The sequence below is a fragment of the Oncorhynchus nerka genome, linkage group LG23 (genome assembly GCF_034236695.1).
Source record: "Oncorhynchus nerka isolate Pitt River linkage group LG23, Oner_Uvic_2.0, whole genome shotgun sequence".
NCBI lineage: Eukaryota > Metazoa > Chordata > Actinopteri > Salmoniformes > Salmonidae > Oncorhynchus > Oncorhynchus nerka.
In genome coordinates, this window is record NC_088418.1 from 53,458,359 (window position 1) to 53,478,004 (window position 19,646).

The 19,646-nt window shown below is 43.7% G+C and overlaps 2 protein-coding genes and 1 long non-coding RNA gene across 6 annotated transcripts; 1 reads left to right on the top strand and 2 right to left on the bottom strand.

The window, feature by feature from the left end:
• Window positions 1-323: 323 nt before the first annotated feature.
• Window positions 324-7,227, bottom strand: LOC135563972 (uncharacterized). The gene is made up of 3 exons (XR_010460741.1): window positions 7,141-7,227; window positions 5,688-5,872; window positions 324-2,634 (listed from the first exon to the last, which is right to left on the bottom strand). It is a non-coding gene; the product is annotated as an uncharacterized LOC135563972 (long non-coding RNA).
• On the top strand, window positions 3,408-13,091 carry LOC115107028 (gelsolin-like). 2 transcript variants are annotated; one of them, XM_029630360.2, is made up of 16 exons: window positions 3,408-3,496; window positions 4,787-4,980; window positions 5,150-5,304; window positions 5,720-5,881; window positions 6,218-6,367; window positions 6,535-6,624; window positions 6,736-6,868; window positions 7,039-7,343; window positions 7,633-7,766; window positions 7,994-8,084; window positions 10,865-11,035; window positions 11,324-11,498; window positions 11,652-11,773; window positions 11,995-12,072; window positions 12,305-12,365; window positions 12,484-13,091. In XM_029630360.2, exons 2-16 carry the CDS (start codon window positions 4,788-4,790, stop codon window positions 12,651-12,653), a joined length of 2,190 nt encoding a protein of 729 aa, XP_029486220.1. In that variant the 5' UTR covers window positions 3,408-3,496; window position 4,787; the 3' UTR covers window positions 12,654-13,091. The 2 variants fall into 2 exon arrangements, with proteins under 2 accessions (XP_029486220.1, XP_064864332.1); XM_065008260.1 differs by lacking the exon at window positions 3,408-3,496 and having other exon boundaries at window positions 4,682-4,980.
• A 130-nt stretch (window positions 13,092-13,221) lies between these two features.
• On the bottom strand, window positions 13,222-19,281 carry LOC115107029 (transcription termination factor 1-like). 3 transcript variants are annotated; one of them, XM_029630361.2, is made up of 11 exons: window positions 19,188-19,281; window positions 17,728-18,872; window positions 17,032-17,159; window positions 16,660-16,845; window positions 16,414-16,492; window positions 16,052-16,176; window positions 15,174-15,369; window positions 14,957-15,049; window positions 14,678-14,743; window positions 14,305-14,390; window positions 13,222-13,694 (listed from the first exon to the last, which is right to left on the bottom strand). In XM_029630361.2, the coding sequence occupies exons 1-11, from the start codon at window positions 19,257-19,259 to the stop codon at window positions 13,522-13,524; spliced, it is 2,349 nt and encodes a 782-aa protein (XP_029486221.1). In that variant the 5' UTR covers window positions 19,260-19,281; the 3' UTR covers window positions 13,222-13,521. The 3 variants fall into 3 exon arrangements, with proteins under 3 accessions (XP_029486221.1, XP_029486223.1, XP_029486222.2); XM_029630363.2 differs by lacking the exon at window positions 19,188-19,281 and adding an exon at window positions 19,032-19,180; XM_029630362.2 differs by lacking the exon at window positions 13,222-13,694 and adding an exon at window positions 13,701-14,259 and having other exon boundaries at window positions 14,345-14,390.
• Between the last annotated feature and the right edge of the window lie 365 nt (window positions 19,282-19,646).

Sequence of the window (19,646 nt, forward strand, 5' to 3'; positions counted from 1 at the left end):
CTCTAGAAAGTATTTGACTCTAGTGACAAAATTATGGAAATTAGAAGGGAGTTGGGGGGGGTTCGACAAGGCCATTTTCTTGCCTGACGAAATCCCCCCTTCTATCTTGGGACTGCAAGGCCTGGCACACTTCATAATCATTTTGGTAGCTCATGTTGACCAGTAGTGTGTGCCACAGAAAGTAAAATTAGAGTTTAATAAAGAAGCAAACATTTTATTTTAGAAGCATTTTGTAATGTTTAAGAAAATAAAGATAATACACAAATATATAATAATACAAGCGTATCATTAAAATCTTTATAATCCACAACTGAGATGCAGATAATATACAGTATGTTTTTCATAGCAGTGTGGCCATATCACCTTATAGTCAGAAGAAGGAGTGTGTCTGTTTGTGTATGTGGTATATATTGGATTTTGGACAAGCCACAGTGATGGAAAATAAATCAGTTCATTCTGTATTTTTATTGTATATCATGATATCTGTGAGGCAAGACAATACCATATATTATGATTAAAAAGACAACCCAAACCTGTTGTATCATTTGAGGTTAACTAAATGTAGAAATAAAGACTGGGAGAATAAAGTGGATTAGGGAAGAGTCAATGTACCTTTAGCAAATCAAATGTATTTTTAAGTTATCAATTTGTACAGTATATGCTGAAACCATAAATACATGTTTTGGTAAATGTCGTATTACATGATGGAATCTACCATATTCTAAAATTTAACATATACAGTATATTATATGCAATATGATAAGTAGAAAACGGCTACCTAACCTGTTCAATGCTAGAGTAAAGCACAACAAACATTGTTTTTATTATAAACATAGAGCAACTGTCACGCCCTGACCATAGAGAGCCTTTTTATTCTCTATTTTGGTTAGGTCGGGGTGTGACTAGGGTGGGTAATCTAGGTTGTTTTATTTCTATGTTGGCCTGGTATGGTTCCCAATCAGAGGCAGCTGTTTATCGTTGTCTCTGATTGGGGATCATATTTAGGCAGCCCCACTGTGTTTTGTGGGATCTTGTTTTGAGTTAGTGCATCTGGCACCTCAGATGTCACGGTTCGTTGTTTGTTTCTTTTTGTTTGGAAGTTTTGTGTAAATAAGTATGTGGAACTTTAATCACGCTGCGCCTTGGTCCGTCTCTCCACACAACCGTGACAGAAGATCCCACCAACAAAGGACCAAGCAGCGTGAACATGAGGTGAGGAGGTTTTGGACTTGAGAGGATGTGAAATCCTTCCTTGGCGGCAGACGGAAGGAAAAAAGGGAGGACCGCGACGACGCCAGGGTTCGCACCCACAGAAAGCCCAAGGACAACCCAAATATGTTTTTGGGGGGTGGGGACACGATGGGTGGTCGGCGGAGCTAGCGGTCAAGCAGCAGAGAGTGCCAGAGCCTGTGTGGGAGTTGATAGAGGAAGGTAATGAGAGACACCGGAGAGAGGTTTTGGCAAGGAGTATGCTGCAGCGCAGGCGTGCTGAGGGGCACCATCTCAGCCCGGTACCATCTGTGCCAGCTCCAAGCACCAGGCCACCAGTGCACCTCCCCAGCCCGGTACGGCCTGTGCCTGCTCCCCGCACTCGCCCTGAAGTGTGTGTCACCGGTCCAGTGCCACGTGTGCCGGCTCCACGCACCAGGCTTCCGGCGACAGTCCACAGTCCAGAGCTTCCGGCGACTGTTCACAGTCCAGAGCTTCCGGCGACTGTTCACAGTCCAGAGCTTCCGGCTACGGTTCACAGTCCAGAGTTTCCGGCTACGGTTCACAGTCCAGAGCTTCCGGCTACGGTTCACAGTCCAGAGCTTCCGGCTACGGTTCACAGTCCAGAGTTTCCGGCTACGGTTCACAGTCCAGAGTTTCCGGCTACGGTTCACAGTCCAGAGCTTCCGGCTACGGTTCACAGTCCAGAGCTTCCGGCTACGGTTCACAGTCCAGAGCTTCCGGCTACGGTTCACAGTCCAGAGCTTTCGGCGCGGTTCACAGTCCGGAACCTCCTACGACGGTCAACGTTCCGGGAACCTCCAGCGAGGGTCAACGGTCTGGAGCTTCCAGGCACGGTGTCCAGTCCCGCTCCATGGCAGGAGACTCCCTCTGCGCAGGTGCCCAGTCCAGGCACGGCGTCCAGTCCCGCTCCATGGCAGGAGACTCCCTCTGCGCCTGTGCCCAGTCCAGGCACGGTGTCCAGTCCCGCTCCATGGCAGGAGACTCCCTCTGCGCCGGTGCCCAGTCAGGCACGGCGTCCAGTCCCGCTCCATGGCAGGAGACTCCTTCTGCGCCGGTGCCCAGTCCAGGCACGGCGTCCAGTCCCGCTCCATGGCAGGAGACTCCCTCTGCGCCGGTGCCCAGTCCAGGCACGGCGTCCAGTCCCGCTCCATGGCAGGAGACTCCTTCTGCGCCGGTGCCCAGTCCAGGCACGGCGTCCAGTCCCGCTCCATGGCAGGAGACTCCCTCTGCGCCGGTGCCCAGTCCAGGCACGGCGTCCAGTCCCGCTCCAAGGCCGGAGCCTTCCTCTGTGCCGAGGTCCAGGCACGGCGTCCAGTCCCGCTCCAAGGCCGGAGCCTTCCTCTGCGCCGGTGCCTAGTCCGGGTGCGGTGTTCAACCCAGCTCCATGGCCGGGTATTTCCACTGAAATGTCAAACATGATAATTGCTAACCCATTAGCAACATGTTTTACGACACCAATAATTCTAAAACATTGATGGATTGATCACAAGATAACACTGTTGAAGGTAATATATTTCTTAAACGCTTTTGAAAATGCTGATTATACGGCGTACTACACTATAGGATTCCAATAAAAAATCCTGAATCCAAAAGAAAATCCGAACAGATTTTGGAACCAGTCCTATTGGACTCCTAAAGGATACAATCTGATCTGATAGATCTTTCTTCTGGATTCTAATAGAATAGTTTTTTGGGAATACTATATATATTTTGTTTTACTATGGATAGCCGTCTCAGTGACCAGATCTCAACCCAATTAAACACTTATGGGAGATTCTGGAGCGTTTTCCTTCAGAATTGATGGTGGAGAAAGCGTTCTCCTCCACCATCAACAAAACACCAAATTGTGGAAGAATGGTGTAGCATCCCTCCAATATAGTTCCAGACGCTTGTAGAATGTATGCCAATGTGCATTGAAGCTGTTGGGTCATCGGCAGCCCAATTCTGATCTTTATTTCACAAATTTTGACCAATCAGATCAGGTTTGAAAAACATTTTTTGTGATTATGTTACTTGGAAAAATATCAGAACTGGGCTGTCTAAACGTAGCCATCCATGGTGGCCAAACGATCTATTAAGACGATGTATGTTGATGTTTCCTTTATTTTGGCAGTTACCTGTACCTGGCGCAGAAGGGAGTCGCCCATACAGTCATTTTATCCCGTACAATCTACAGAAGCGCGGTGTCACTTTATCGCTGAGCAACCTCTTGATACCAACCGCTAACGACAAGCATACTCGTTTATTTATTATTGCACACCAGGTAGGCTACTTTGTTTTGAATGAAGATTTGTTTTGACATTAAAAGTTTACAACTTTAGAATAGCGTATTATGTCCTCCATTTCTCTTGATTGCCTTCCTCATTGAAAGTCAGAAACGACAATGAAATGTCGTTGTGGATTTTTGTTTTTGTGAAAACAAAGTTAAGATGTTCCATCCAGTAGGATGTTGAATACATGTTACAATTTAAATTGTATACAGTTGTTTTCTACATTAGAAAACATTTCTTAATTGAATTCCTTATCTTCTCAAATGTTAATTTATGAGATGTTGGGTAGTCATGAGGCACTCCCTCAAGTAGTACCTTATCTCATGATTAATGACTCCCTTGCACAATAATCGTGAGAGGTTTCTTGGGCAGTTTATAAACTGGAAGATAAGTCTTAGGCATGATATAGGGCCAGTTTCCTGGACAAAGATTAATCTTAGTCCTGGACTAAGAAGGGTCTTCAATGGAGATTCTCAATTCTAAAGTGTTTTTCAGTCCAGGACCAGGTTTAATCTGTGTCCATTAGTTTTCTGAAAAGTGTAAAAGGAAAGTAGGTTAACCCACAAAGGATATAACTAGTATCTGTTAATTAAACCAGTGCAAAATAATGTTTTATCAGCTGACATGAGAACATCATCCATGCAGAAGGTGGTTTTATTGTAGGGGGGAAAAAATATTGCCTGATGACTCATACGGAATTTAATTTGACTGCTCTATTGGTCATAATGGAGAAGAAATGTTAGTGGGTGAGGCATTTGGCCGGAGTGATGCGGATTGGTAGCCAGTGTTTTGCATGGCAGGGTGCCCCGGTTGGGTGGAGATTTCACTTAAGGACCAATGGAATGGTCTAAAATGTTTAAACTCCGCCCACCCGGGGCACCAGGCCATGCAAAATGAACTCACTCACCCCTCTTTGTTTTTGGGATGGGACTAGCCTAGTGTATCATGTGTGGGGGAGGATAATGGAGAAAGCCCTTGGGCAAGATGAGACTAATGCTACTGATTGGCTGGAGATATGAGAGCCCTCCCTCATCTCTTTCTCTGCTCAGACAAGTTATTTGTGAGTGAGTGGTGAAATCAAAACCTGTATCAACATTAGAGAACATCTCTGGTTTAACTGCTGTGTCTCTCCACAGACCTTATTTGAACTCTTAACTGATACATGATCCCTAACTCTATCTATCAGTTCGGAGTGGAATGTTATCACAAAACAGGTCTGGATTCCAGGCTATCCTAGGGACACGTATCAAAGTTGAATGGGAAGTTTTTCCTGCCCCATATAGCATGGCGTACCATCCTGAGTTTAAGAGGGCCGGGAAGAAGCCTGGGCTCCAGGTGTGGAGAGTTGAGAGTCTGGACCTGGTGGCCGTGCCAGAGAGTCTGTATGGCGGGTTCTACTCAGGGGACGCATACCTTGTTCTTAATACCATCAAGCAACGTTCTGGGCATCTACAGTATGACCTTCACTTCTGGCAAGGTAAAACTTGATCTGGTCAGAATGACTGTATTTCTTGAAATGTTGTACAGTGTTTGTACATTTCAGTTCACTGATGTGTGCTTATGCACTTTTACAATTGAAATCCATTCCATTATTTGTGAAAATAATGTTTGAAATGTGACCATTCATTATTTCTCTGGTCCTGCAGGAGATGACTGTACACAAGATGAGAGTGGAGCAGCAGCCATTTTTACCATCCAATTAGATGACTACCTGGGTGGCAAACCTATTCAGTACCGTGAGGTGCAGGGTTACGAGTCAAGAACATTTTCAGGCTACTTCAAAACTGGACTGAAGTACATGGTAATGTTCAAAAGCGTGTAAAGAGAAACAAAGGAAGTCGCACAGTCTACGTGTGCTACTAACAATTGAATGTGTAAACCAACGTTTTGGCACAGTCTCTTCTACAGTGTTCACAGTACCTTCTACCCAAGAAGGAACTGTGTGCTGGGTAGAAGGTACTGTGGGCCAAAATGTTGGTTCACCTGTTAAATTGTTGGATGCATATGGTATATATAGAGTATGCGATAATGTATTTATTTTTACACAGTTTACTATTCCGTTAGTTAGCACCTCCACCATCGTTTTGGGGTGTGTGTCAGCTCGTGCTTTTTACTGGCAATGTTGAAAGACATTCAATAAGTTTGTTAAATGTATTTACTTCTCTCAAGAACTCATCCACTTACCTTACTGATTATCTTCCCAATCTTTACCTTAGAAAGGGGGTGTGGCTTCAGGGTTCAAGCATGTGGTGTCCAATGAGGTTAAGGTGCAGCGTATGCTCCAGGTCAGGGGTCGGCGTGTGGTTCGAGCCACAGAGGTAGCAGTCAGTTGGGACAGCTTCAACCAGGGAGACATCTTTATCCTCGACCTGGGCAACGTGAGTTCACTGAAATCTATAAGAGTTTCTACAGCAAACTATCTACATTATGTACAAATCAAGGAAACATATACTGATTTAATTTAGTGAAATTATTTGCAGATTTTAGTGGAAATGTATTTGTACACTGTAGGCTAAGACTGTATAGTCATTGCCCATGTTAGTAAGCTGTTATTGTAAGTAATCCACTTTGAAATCAATACCGTTTTTGTCATGAATAATGTAAAATATCATTTGTATACGTTGCGGTATGCTTTAACATAGTCAACAGGCAGAGGAGCTACACTATTACACTTGGTCCACTGTACTGATAATCTTCACTCGTCTCTATTACAGGAGGTCTATCAATGGTGTGGTTCCAAGGCCAATAACTTTGAGAAGCTGAAGGCCACTCAGGTGTCAAAGGATATCCGTGACAATGAACGATGTGGGCGGGCTGAGTTGTACATATGTGACGAGGGGGCAGAATGTGAGAAGATGCTGGAGGTGGGTCTTTCAATAAGGAGAAAGGGACGGAATTTTTTTTAAATTTCCATACACTTCAAATCATGCAACTGTTTATTTTCTTCTAATAAACATCTACAGTTAGTTACTTTTTAACATAATTGTGATAATTTGCTGTGAGATGCCTGACTCTCGTAGTCTTATTCCAGATTCTTGGACCCAAACCCGATTTGCCTGAGGCAAAAGCAGATGACACAAATACAGACGTGTCCAATAGGAAGCTGGCAAAATTATACAAGGTCAGATCCATTTTCGAATTAAACAATTGAATCGTTAAATATGATGTAATAAGCAGTTTTTGAGCAGACCTTCAAATACCAATATTACATTGAAATGTTTTTTTTCAAAAGGTGTCTAATGCCAGTGGGGATATGGGCATTGATATGGTATCATCGGAGAACCCGTTTTCACAGAATGCCCTGGAGTCAAGTGACTGCTTTATCTTGGACAATGGCCCCAATGGCAGGATCTTTGTCTGGAAAGGTATTGGTTTCTTCTCAGCAGCTGGTCTCTATGACTTCTTTTGACTGTAAAACCCCAAGCTTTAATGTTCCCTTAGATTAGACACTACTTTTGAATACTGTTGTGCCTGGAAATCACTTAGTTCTTCTGCCTTTGCAGTTTAATCATGAGTTTATTTGGAATAAAAACAGGTAAGGATGCTAACAAAGAGGAGAGAAGTGCGGTGATGAGTGCTGCCGAACAGTTTATCACAAAGATGGGCTACCCGAAACACACCCAGGTCCAGATCCTACCTGAGAATGGGGAGACCCCTCTGTTCAAGCAGTTCTTCAAAATCTGGCGTGACGCGGACCATACAGTGGGGTTGGGAACCGCCTACGTGTCCAACAAAATCGCCAAGATCAAGAAGGTGCCCTTCGATGCCTCCACTCTCCATCACTCGGATGCCATGGCGGCTCAGCATGGGATGGTGGACGAGGGGAATGGAGAGAAGCAGGTTAGGAAAACATTTTTTCCCGGGGACACTGGTGTTTCCTGAGTAAACACCATATAGTACGATGGTAGTTAACCTTAAATATTGTGTTTCAAGGTTTAGGATAGTCGTGTCCTCATAAAAATGGATACTTACAGCCCCTAAGGGTTACCACTGTGGGCCTGCACACCCACCAAAAAGGTGTCACAATCTCACAAACAAGCCTTGAGAAAAGAACTGCAAGGGGTGTTACCTTTTTTCCATTCATGGACGACTACTAGTAAGAGCTGTGTTTACCTGTTAACCTCCGTAGATCTGGCGTATTGAGGGAGCTGACAAGGTGCCTGTGGAGCCCTCCACTTACGGACGATTCTATGGGGGAGACAGCTACATCATCCTCTACAACTACCAGCATGGAGGCCGTAACGGACAGGTCATCTACATATGGTGAAGACAATGGAGATTATCCTTCTGGAAGCTTTATGTGTTATTACATAGTCTTACAGCAAAAACTGCTATTGTCCTTCTATCGTTACTGTATCTTCATCATTTATGTGCACCGGGGCTTTTGTTACATACTGTATCAGACACATCTAAACTAACTATATACTGTATGATATAACCTAAGCATAAATGTATGTGAATAGCACTTGAAAAGTACTCCTTTTTTACAGGCAAGGAGTGGATTCTAGCCAGGATGAAATTGGTGCCTCGGCCATCTTGGCTGTTCAGCTGGATGACGAGTTGGGAGGAGGGGCAGTACAGGTGACTGGATCGTTTGATTTGTCGCTGTCTGGCCCCGATAATACGGACCAGATCATTTTTAATCAAGATGCACTGGATTACAGAATTGAACAATATTAGTCAGTTGTTTTGTCTGCAGACGCTGAATCTATATGAATACGTTTCCATGGTCATGGATTGTCATAATATTTTTTTCACCTTTTATTTAACCAGGTAGGCCAGTTGAGAAAAAGTTCTCATTTACAACTGCGACCTGGCCAAGATCAAGCACAGCAGTGCGACAAAAACATCAACACAGAGTTACACATAAACAAACGTACAGTCAATAACACAAAAGAAAAATCTATGTATAGTGTGTGCAAATGTAGTAAGGCAATAAATAGGCCAATGTGTCAAAAATAATTACAATTAAGCATTAACACTGGAGTGATAGATGTGCAGATGATGATGTGCAAGTAGAGATACTGGGGTGCAAAATAGCAAAAATATATAAATAACAAAATGGGGATGAGGTAGTTGGGTGTGCTATTTACAGATGTGTACAGGTACAGTATACCTGTGTACAGGTACAGTGATCGGTAAGCTGCTCTGACAGCTGATGCTTAAAGATAGAGAGGGAGATATAAGTCTCCAGCTTCAGAGATTTTTGCAATTCGTTCCAGTCATTGGCAGCAGAGAACTGGAAGGAAAGGCGGCCAAAGAGGTGTTGGCTTTGGGGATGACCAGTGAAATATACCTGGAGCCAGTGGGTTTGGCGACGAATATGTAGCGAAGGCCAGCCAACGAGAGCATACAGGTCGCAGTGGTGGGTAGTATATGGGGCTTTGGTGACAAAATGGATGGCACTGTGGTAAACTACATCCAATTTGCTGAGTAGAGTGTTGGAGGCTATTTTGTAAATGACATCGCTGAAGTCAAGGATCGGTAGGATAGTCCGTTTTAAGAGGGTTTGTTTGGCAGCATGAGTGAAGGAGGCCTTGTTGTGAAATAGGAAGCTGACTCTAATTTTAATTTTGGATTGGAGATGCTTAATGTGAGTCTGGAAGGAGAGTTTACAGTCTAACCAGACACCTAGGTATTTGTAGTTGTCCACATATTCTAAGTCAGAACCGTCCAGAGTAGTGATGCTAGGCGGGCGGGCAGGTGCGGGCAGCAATCGGTTGAAGAGCATGCATTTAGTTTTACTAGCATTATACTAGCTTATTGGGCCTCCCGGGTGGTTAAGGGCTGTGCCACCAGAGACTCTGGGTTCGCTCCCAGGCTCTGTCATAACCGGCCCGTGGGGCGACGCACAATTGGCATAGTGTCGTCCGGGTTAGGGAGGGTTTGGCCGGTAGGGATATCCTTGTCTCATCGCGCACCAGCAACTCCTGTGGCGGGCCGGGCGCAGTGCGTGCTAACCAAGGTTTCCAGGTGCACGGTGTTTCCTTCCAGGTTGGATGCTCGCTGTGTTAAGAAGCGGCTTGGTTGGGTTGTGTATCGGAGGACGCATGACTTTCAACCATCATCTCCCCCGAGCCCGTACGGGAGTTATAGCGATGAGACAAGACAGTAGCTACTAACAATTGGATACCACGAAATTGGGGAGAAAAAGGGGGTAACATTTTTTTTTTAAATTGCTTATTGAAATTCTCGATTATCGTAGATTTATCGGTGGTGACAGTATTTCTTCAGCCTCAGACAGCTGGGAAGAGGTGATCTTATTCTCCATGGACTTTACAGTGTCCCAAAGCCTTTAAGAATTAGTGCTACAGGATGCAAATTTCTGTTTGAAAAAGCTAGCCTTAGCTTTCCTAACCGACTGTGTATATTGGTTCCTGACTTCCCTGAAAAGTTGCATATTGTGGGGGCTATTCGATGCTAATGCAGTATGCCACAGGATGTTTTTGTGCTGGTCAAGGGAAGTCAAGTCTGGAGTGAACCAAGGGCTATATCTCTTAGTTCTACATTTTTTGAATGGGGCATGCTTATTTAAGATGGTGAGGAAAGCCCTTTTAAAGAACAACCAGGTTTCCTCTGCTGACAGGATGAGGTCAATATCCTTCCAGGATACCCGGGCCAGGTCGATTAGAAAGGTCTGCTCGCTGAAGTGTTTTAGGGAGCGTTTGACAGTGATCGGGGGTGGTCGTTTGAGTGCGGGCCCATTACGGACGCAGGCAATGAGGCAGTGATCACTGAGATCCTGGTTGAAGACAGCAGAGGTGTATTTTGAGGGCAAGTTGGTCAGGATGATATCTATGAGGGTGCCCATGTTTACGGATTTAGGGTTGTACCTGGTAGGCTCATTGATCATTTTTGTGAGATTGAGGGCATCTAGTTTAGATTGTAGGACGGACGGGGTGCTAAACATATCCCAGTTTAGGTCACCTAACAGTACAAACTCTGAAGATAGATGGGTGGCAATCAATTCAATAATGGTGTCCAATGCACAGCTGGGGGCTGAGGGGGGTCTATAACAAACGGCAACAGTGAGAGAATTATTTCAGGAAAGGTGGAATTTTAAAAGTAGAAGCTCGAACTGTTTGGGCACAGACCTGGATAGTTTGACAGAACTCTGCAGGCTATCTTTGCAGTAGATTGCATTTCTGCCCCTTTGGCGGTTCTATCTTGACGGAAAATGTTGTAGCTGGGGATGGAAATTTCAGAATATTTGGTGGCCTGCCTAAGCCAGGATTCAGACATGGATATCAACAGTGTCAGAGCATTGGTCTGTAAAATGAAATGAAATGAGGGAAGGTTAGGTTTAAAGCCAGGTTTCTGACTCACTCTATGATTTTCTATCTGTTTCTACCGTGATGAAGGTGCGGGTGATCCAGGGTAAGGAGCCTGCCCACCTCATGAGTCTTTTCGGGGGGCAGCCGATGGTAGTGCACCAGGGTGGTACCTCCAGAGAGGGTGGCCAGGCCCAGGCTGCAGACACACAGCTGTTCCATGTGCGGTCCAACCCTGCTGGCTGCACACGTGCCATAGAGGTGAGTAACAGGAGATGGAAGGTGAGGTGGGAAGAGCTCAATAAAGGATGTTTTGTAGGTTCACCTATTTGGTTACTCTTGGGGTGTATTCACTAGGATCCAAACGGAAGCAAACAAGCCGAAACTACACTAATACACCCCAGTAGATAGTTGAGTAGCCAGCTATTGTGATGTATGGTTGGTTTCTTGGTGAAGATGACTACAGTCTGTTTGCCATGGCAGAACTGTAGTTAGTACCTCCAGTGTACAGTATTCTCACTGCCTCCTCTCTTCCTCTCTCCACTCAAGGTTGATGCTGCTGCCTCAAATCTGAACTCCAACGATGTCTTTGTGCTGGTGACCCCGGCATCCTCCTTCATATGGGTGGGAAAGGGGACAAGTGACAGTGAGAAACATGGAGCTCAAAAGCTAAGTGACCGTCTAGGGGTCTCCGCCTCAGAGCTGGCCGAGGGTGAAGAAGCAGGTACGTTCCCTGTCAGCAGTCGAATTCACAGGGAAATGGTGTTTAGCCAATAGCCACAGAATGTTACTGATTATGAGGATACAAGACAAAGATTATCCATCAGCTCCATCTTCTTCCAGATCCACAACTGTATGTATGTGTTTGTGTGTCAAGATGACTTTTGGGATGCTCTGGGAGGCAAAGCAGACTACCGTACCTCAGCCAGACTGAAAAACAAAATGGATGTTCATCCACCACGCCTGTTTGCCTGCTCCAACAAAACTGGCCAGTTCGTTGTGAGTCTTCCCTGTTATAACTGTAGTATAGCACTTTGCTTCATTCCTGTTTTCATGTTTGACATGATTTGAATATCCATTTGGACAAATTCAGTTTCCTCTGCTAATGAAATAGCCTTTGATCCACATTTTATACATAAGTGTGGGAAACCATTTCCATGTCCTCCTGAATGTGCAGTGACCTGGCCTGTTGTCAAAATGCCACAATACTATTTCCACAGATTGAAGAGGTGCCTGGGGAGATGACACAAGAAGACCTGGCCCCAGATGATGTCATGCTCTTGGACACCTGGGAACAGGTGACTAGTAGAGGGATTGTCAAGGTGCAACCAGGGCCACGTTCAGTAGCCGAACATTGTAGAAATGCCATGAAAAGAACCAAAGTGATTCCTTATGTGAGGGGCTTGTTTGTTCTACATAGCATATTTAGATCTGAACGTTCAGAAACGTTGCATCCTGCTGAACGTGTCTAACTCTGTTTTTGCTAATAATGCACCCCTGTTGATGCGCTATTTTCCATGTACCCATCAGATCTTTGTTTGGATCGGAGGTGAAGCTCATGAGGAGGAGAAGACAGAGGGTATAGCCTCAGGTAAGCAATGGTGGGTTTAAAACAAGATCACATAATTACCTGATAAATGTGCCGATTCATTAAATTAACTGTTCTCTCTTTCCTCACTGCTCCTGCCTATTTCCTGTTCTGTGGTCAGCTGTTCGTTACATAGAGACAGACCCTACCAAGCGGGACAGCAGTACGCCCATAGTGAAGTTAAAGCAAGGTCATGAGCCTCCCACGTTCACTGGCTGGTTCTTGGGCTGGGACTATGGGTACTGGAGCAGTGATCCCCTTGAAAGGGCCATGGCTGGTCTGCGTGTCTGAACCACTCCAGGGTGAGGTTTCCCCTAGTGGCAACTTCACCCAAAGCCTTTACTTGACTCATTTGTGCAACTAGTTAGGTATCCCCATTCCTTTCAACTGTTAAGACTGCCGATGGATAATATGTCTTCACACTATTGCTGTTTCTTGAAGAGGGAATCTTAATGTAATTTCCTTCTCTTACACAAATAATGTTAGCCCATGTTTCTTTAGCAGTACATTACTACATGTGTAATAAATGGGACATGGGTTTCTTTGCTTCTGTTCCATGCACTGTTGAGCAGAGTTCAGATACTCCTGTTTGAGAATCTTGTGCAGACTGGGTTTCCATTACGACCCCAAGGGTATGTCATGTCTATCAAACATGCTGACAGTGGACAGAAACAGAAAAGCTTCAACAAAGCACAACTGGAAGCAGTCAAATACATTCACATAACTAAATAAAATGTATGATGCTCAACACCAGTTGTCAGCTCTGTTAATTGTAGTCAATCGCTAAGAGGCTTTGGTTTAGTGATTTTCATAAACATGCTCGCAATGGGTGAAGACCACCCAATCAAGACAGATCAACTAGAAGCCAGGAGATATTTATTCTCAAAAGAAAAGGGACTATAAAAATGTCCCCTCAGTCAGTTTTTTCAAACACACAATACAAAACAATTACACAGCTGGTCACCGGAGTATTCACCATATCCCCCCCTCAAAATAAATTACATCAAAGTAATCGTTATGGGGTGATGACATTGTAATGTCTTACAGAAAACCAAACTAACATTTAATTACAACTAAGTTGATCGTCATTAACCACAATGAAAGAGCGGGACACAGCTACCCCCACAGGGAACTTAAGCAAGGTCCACGTGCTTTATTTTTAACTGTTCTGAACCTCGCTGTAGTAGTCGCTGTCCTCATTATCAAAGATCTCAGAGAGGAGAAAGAGCTCTTGAGGATCGTTTCTGGACACCACCTCTCCTGAGTTTATCAGAACTTGGAGGCGCTCTTCAAAATTGGGGAGAACTCTACTGTTGAGGAAGTCTATGATCTCTGAAAAGAATACACAGAAATTAAATATGTAAATTGTTCCAGCAAACCATGTGCGTGCCAAACGGCACTCTAGTCCCTATATAGTGTGCCATTTTTGACCAGGGCCCATGGTCAAAAGGAGTGCACTTTATAGGGAATAAGTGTAACTTGGGACTATATCAAAGCTCTCTTCCCCAAAGTATTATTATATTTAAATAGTACAGTCAAGGGGGACATAGCAACATTTCCTCTCCCTTTATTTCTGGAGTGGCAGGTAGCCTAGTGGTTAAAGCAAGGTAAAAATCTGTCGTTCTGCCCCTGAACAAGGCAGTTAACCCACTGTTCCTAGGCCATCATTGAAAATAATAATTTGTTAACTGACTTGCCTAGTTAAATAAAGGTAAAATACTAAACAATATCGTCACTGATCATAGTGATTCACACTTATCAATTCTAACAAAATGCTAAAAACCCAGCGATAGAGGTGGTCTAAGCCGCTGCCTCGGGCTCCCAGGTACTGTGTACTACTGCTGTGAGCCTGGGTTCGAACCTGACCCACTCTTTCTGTCCTCTCCACTGCCCTGCCCTGTAAAATAAGAGGATAATGTTTATGACATTAGCGTACACCTACCACAGAAGGACATGCTCTGCCACATCGGAACGCTGGATACCTTTAACTTGTAGTAGTGTGTCTGAATGTAGCGCGGCGTGACATCCCTTAAATGAAATACATACAAATGTTAGCACATAGCACTGCATTACAACACACGTACATCACACTGACATGCACTGTTGAATTCCACACTCCTAGAAGATGGAAAACATTTGTAAAGGGTTTGTCATGCATTGATCTCAGTGTTGTATTCAGAGACTTAGACAATCCTAAAAGTGAATGCCAACCCAATACAAATCTCCCCCGGTGAAAATGTCACCTTTTATAAACACAACAAGGTCACCCATGACACATTGTCTAAAACAATCTGTGTTTAATAACAACCTCTTACCCAATTGTGTAAGCAATTTCTTCCCAGTCGATATCTGCAGCATCTTCTATCTGCATTGCATTCAACCTTGAAGGTCAAAAATGACATGGATAAAAATTCACCATGCAACAGTTTCACATGCAGATATCAGGACCAAACGTCTACCTTTTGTCCTGTGTATCAGAACACTTCAGAAAGGTCGAAGTCAACGACACTAGACTGGGCTAATAAATCCTAAAACAAAGTAGCAAAAAAATAGATTCACCATCGCATAGATTGAATGGAAATGAACACACTTACGCTTTGATCAAATCCACTTTGCCCTGTAAGGATTGTGTGCCGCCACTGAATACTGGTTTTCCACATGCCATCTTGTGCTTCAAAACAGCCAACCTGGAAAAACAAAACCAAAGACAGTCTAAAAAGTCAGACAAAAGTTCTGAATCTAAACGTTTGTGTAAACAATTCAATGGGAATTGTTTATTTTGTAACATGAATCCTCAAACCCCCTGCCCACCATTTCATTCGACACTGGGACCAGTGGCGCGTTTCAACCGCCTGGCACACATCTGTCCAGGGGATGTTGTTGTACAGATGGTCTTTCCTGACGGTGGCTGGTCCACTACCAGGCTCTGCCTGTCCCACCAGGTGCTTCCGCACAGCTTCCATTAGTCTTTTCAGTTCTTCCTCAGTCCACGTGCCTCTTTTTGCAGCTGAGAAATACACACCAAACAAAGCGGGAGCATTGCCCCAGGTCATACAAAGCTAACAACCATTTTCCCAAAAAGATAAGTGGAGCAGGATGTCCGGCAAGGATGTCAGAGTCAATATATTAAAGCTGTAATCTGTACTTGGTGGAACTGCCACATTTGTTTGGGATATTACAACAACAACAAAGAAGTTACTTGAAACACACCACAATTTATCTCCTTGGGCCATCATTGCACGTGTGATACCATCATTGCACGTGTGATACCATCATTGCACGGGTGATACCATCATTGCACGGGTGATACCATCATTGCACGGGTGATACCATCATTGCACGGGTGATACCATCATTGCACGTGTGATACCATCATTGCACGGGTGATACCATCATTGCATGTGTGATACCATCATTGCATGTGTGATACCATCATTGCATGGGTGATACCATCATTGCATGTATGATACCATCATTGCATGTGTGATACCATCATTGCATGTGTGATACCATCATTGCATGTGTGATACCATCATTGCATGAGTGATACCATCATTGCACGTGTGATAGAACTGCAGAATATGTACTGTGATAAAGAAAATGTGCCACGATGCTGGATATTCCTCTCTTCCACTTCATCAACAAAAACTAAGGCGGTGGGGTGGGGTGAACAATTCCCAACGACTTACACATTTGAGCGAAACGTTTCTCCAGGGACGATTCGCTTCGGCCAGTCAACGCCGAGATCTTCGCCCACTTGTTGCCGTGCAACGTCTGCAGTTTTTTCAAAGAGTGAAGCTCTTCTTTGGTGAACCTTCGGTAAGGAAATCAAGGAAATAATCATTCAAAGTGCCTCAATGTGTCTGCAAATGTTAGCAAACCATGAAGTGGTTCATATTAGAACAAGAGCACAGTTGTGAACACTAAAGAAAATGTCAATTCAATATGACAATACTTTCGTACACTGTATTTAGAGGCAACATAACGTAAGCCGGGATAGCTGTTTATGACCGTGAAGGTCATTTCCTTATAGTAACTAGCCCAGTCTTACCTGCCCTTGTAGTTGCTGCCATCAAACATTTTCCTCCCACGAATATAGACTTGATGCCAAGGCCTCGGTATTCCTTCACCTGGAACAACAGGTTAGGACGAGGTGAGTTCAGTTTTCTGGGAAATTCCTAAGCATATTTTTTTGACCACTGTAGACAATGCTGAAGAACAGGGATGTAATGTGGATAAAAACCGGCTGTGTCAGAAAGCTCTCTAATCGAATTAACCTGGCTACAAGACAACACACCTATTCTTTCATGGAATCTGTGCTGCCTCTTCAATTTCTTGATATTTGCTTCTTCCTCTTTGAAGTGCTGTGGATGGAAGAGCTCAGAGCCACTCTGAATCCCAGTGAGAGACAGGAAGTCGTTGACATTACTCCTGAGTCGTTCGTTCTCCTGCGCATTGAATCTTCCACTTCGCAGGGAAAGGCCTGGGAACAACAGAAGATTCCACATGGGCTTAACTGGTTAGGTCTAAAATGATAAAACATATGATAATACTTTCAGTCTCATCTCTAAACACAGTAACATCTTACATATCATTGCTACAATGTTACATAATGATGCGATAAACACTTAAAGATATTGAACCATGAGTGACTGAAGAATAAGCTTACCTTGTCTTCGGAATTCCTTGAATCGATCAAGATCATACTTTATCATCTTATGGATCTCTTCAACCGACTTTGACTCAATGTTGGGAATGAACTCTTTGAGATCCTTCAGAGCCTGCCAGTCGTCCACACTGTAGCATAGTGAGGGGAGAAAATTCCAAATTATATTCTGGTACACTGCATTCACAAAATGTCTGGTTTTCACCAGCAAATGCCCCTGGGCGACTCCACAGTAAACAAAGTGATATGGGGACTAATTTCACTTTAAAATTGTCAAACAAAAACCAATGATTGCAAAGTTAAAGTTCTACAGAAAATTGTACAAAAGCACATTTAGTTGAACAACAGTGCAGATTCAAAGTTTGGTAACAGAATGAGGGTTCGTGCAGCTGGTGCACTCATTCTGTAACCAATCTTTGCCTCTGCACTGTTCAACAAGTAGCTTAAATGAGTGTTTCGTAAAATGTTCAGTGGAAATGGTTAAATGTCATCATTGTGCCAAGATTTGTATGGTTCGTTTAACTTTGCAAACATTGTTTTTATACATACATTAAAATGAAAAAATCAGAGTCTCAGCATCACTCTTATTGTGGAATTGCCCTACTGTCAATGGTTGTGTTCACTTAGGAAATGAAATCACTCTCAAAATACGCTAGATTCACACTTCAATACAAGTGAACCAGGTTTCCATCTACTCACCTTAGAGTTTCTTCCTTTAGGCAGGGTTTGTTGTGTTGGGTCCCTGTCTCAACAATGACTGAATGGGCGCCCTCCTGTGTCTCACCGTTTGTTCCAGCATCATGAGCCCTGTTGTCATTTGGAACAGCTAAATCCAAAACATCTGCTGCAGAGTGGACACTGTCCATTCCCTTGTCTGACTCTCTGCGGTGTTTTTTCTTTCTCCCGCTGCCCTCCACAGCTGTAGACCCTCCATCTGTTTTCGACCTCTTTGACTTCAATTTTCTTTCAGTTTGTTCTTTTATACCTGGAAGGTCTGCTTTATCTGGACAATCATTCAGTTCACTCTCTCTGTGTTTTTTCTTATTTTGTTTCCTCTTCTCTTTTACTTTCTCCGCTGCCTCAGTTACCATACGTTCACCTCTCTTGACCATTTCAGGGTGCAGTTCTATGATTTCTGGATCCTCTGCTGTTCTTGAAACTGTCCGACAGCTTTCCCCTCCCTCCTCAAGTTCTGTTTGTCTGTTCTTGTGCTTCTTCTTACTCTTTCTGGCCTCATCTGGCGCAGTTACAGCTGAAACATCTACTGCAGCCTTTGAGAGGACACTGTCTATCACCCGTTCTGGCTCAATGTCATTATGTTTTCTCTTATTCTTCCGGCTATTCATATTCTTCTCATCAGCAATCACTAAATCCGCTCCCACCTGTTGTGTTTGAAGATTCTTTGACTTTTTCTTTGTTTTCCCACCAGTTTGTTCCTCAGGATCTGGTACCTCCATTTCACTGTGAACAACATTTAGCTGCTTCTCTTGCTTTCCTTTTTTGAGTTTCTTCCTCTCCTTCTTCACCACGGTCACTGTTTGCTCTTTATGTTTAGGTTCTTCACCCCTTTTCTCTACTGTCAACTGGTGACCATCCTTTTGATTATGCTCAATTGCCGGTTCTTCTGATCCCTGTTCAGATAGTGCTTTAGTCTTTTTCTTCTTCTTTTTTTTGTATCCCTCGACTGTATCAGGTGTCACTGATGAGATTAATTCAGGAGTGTCTTCAAATAGAAGAGGGGATATTCGAGACATCTCAAACAACATGGAATTCTCACGTGCCCCTTTTTTGGTGGATGTTGGAGTCCCTAACATGGTGGCTGCAGCATATCCTATTTTCTCTATCTGTAAGAGAAAGACCATATTAATGTTTTCCATTCTTTCCTAAATGTGACAGCATGGATAGTCATGACCGCTAGCAGCTATGTAACGTTAACTAGTTACCATAATTCGACTAGCAAAATACGTGCATATAAAAACACAAGTTGACTTTTTCGTACATACGCGCACAAGTGTGATCAATGTTGAGATAAATAGCTAGCTACTATAGCTAGCTGGCTAGCGGCTACATAACATGTGATATATCATCCAAATAGTCGAGCTAGCTAGTAGGCTACGTAAATCAAATATGATAAAACTCGCAAAGAAAAACAAATGCACCTGGTTGGACACGTGTGGAAAGTGGAACCTTGGCGACCAAAGCGACATAGCCGGAAATCCGGAAATGTACATATCTTCTTCGGCATTGGCAAGTTAACAATTTGTGTGTGTGTGACTGTGACAAAAGCTAGCTACTGCCACTCTGTGGTGGTGGATGTACTATTGAAATATAACATTTTGAACGAATTTGGAACCTCTAACCCTGGCAATTTGACTGGTAAACTCCACTCGCAGTGGCTGCCTGCCTGCCTGGTATTCTGATCAGGAGTCTCCCATCTGCATTCCCAACGATTATGATTTGTAGGTCTAGATTAGTATTCCCGCTATGCAGTGGTGGAAAAAGTACCCAATTGTCACACTTGAGTAAAAGTATAGATACCTTAATATTAAGTCACTCAAGTAAAAGTGAAAGTAAAAGTCTGAAATTATTTGGTTTTAAATACACTTAAGTATCAAAAG

Bases quoted from the DNA above. Each gene is read 5' to 3' on its own strand.
- LOC115107028 (XM_065008260.1), top strand. From the start codon at position 4,701: ATGTTATCACAAAACAGGTCTGGATTCCAGGCTATCCTAGGGACACGT. The intron at 5,882-6,217 runs GTGAGTTCACTG...TCTCTATTACAG, and splicing joins TTATCCTCGACCTGGGCAAC to GAGGTCTATCAATGGTGTGG. The intron at 11,499-11,651 runs GTACGTTCCCTG...TTGTGTGTCAAG, and splicing joins GGCCGAGGGTGAAGAAGCAG to ATGACTTTTGGGATGCTCTG.
- LOC115107029 (XM_029630361.2), bottom strand. From the start codon at position 19,259: ATGTACATTTCCGGATTTCCGGCTATGTCGCTTTGGTCGCCAAGGTTC. The intron at 16,177-16,413 runs GTAAGACTGGGC...TCCTTACCGAAG, and splicing joins GGCAGCAACTACAAGGGCAG to GTTCACCAAAGAAGAGCTTC. The intron at 13,695-14,304 runs GTAGGTGTACGC...TATTCTTTTCAG, and splicing joins GCAGAGCATGTCCTTCTGTG to AGATCATAGACTTCCTCAAC.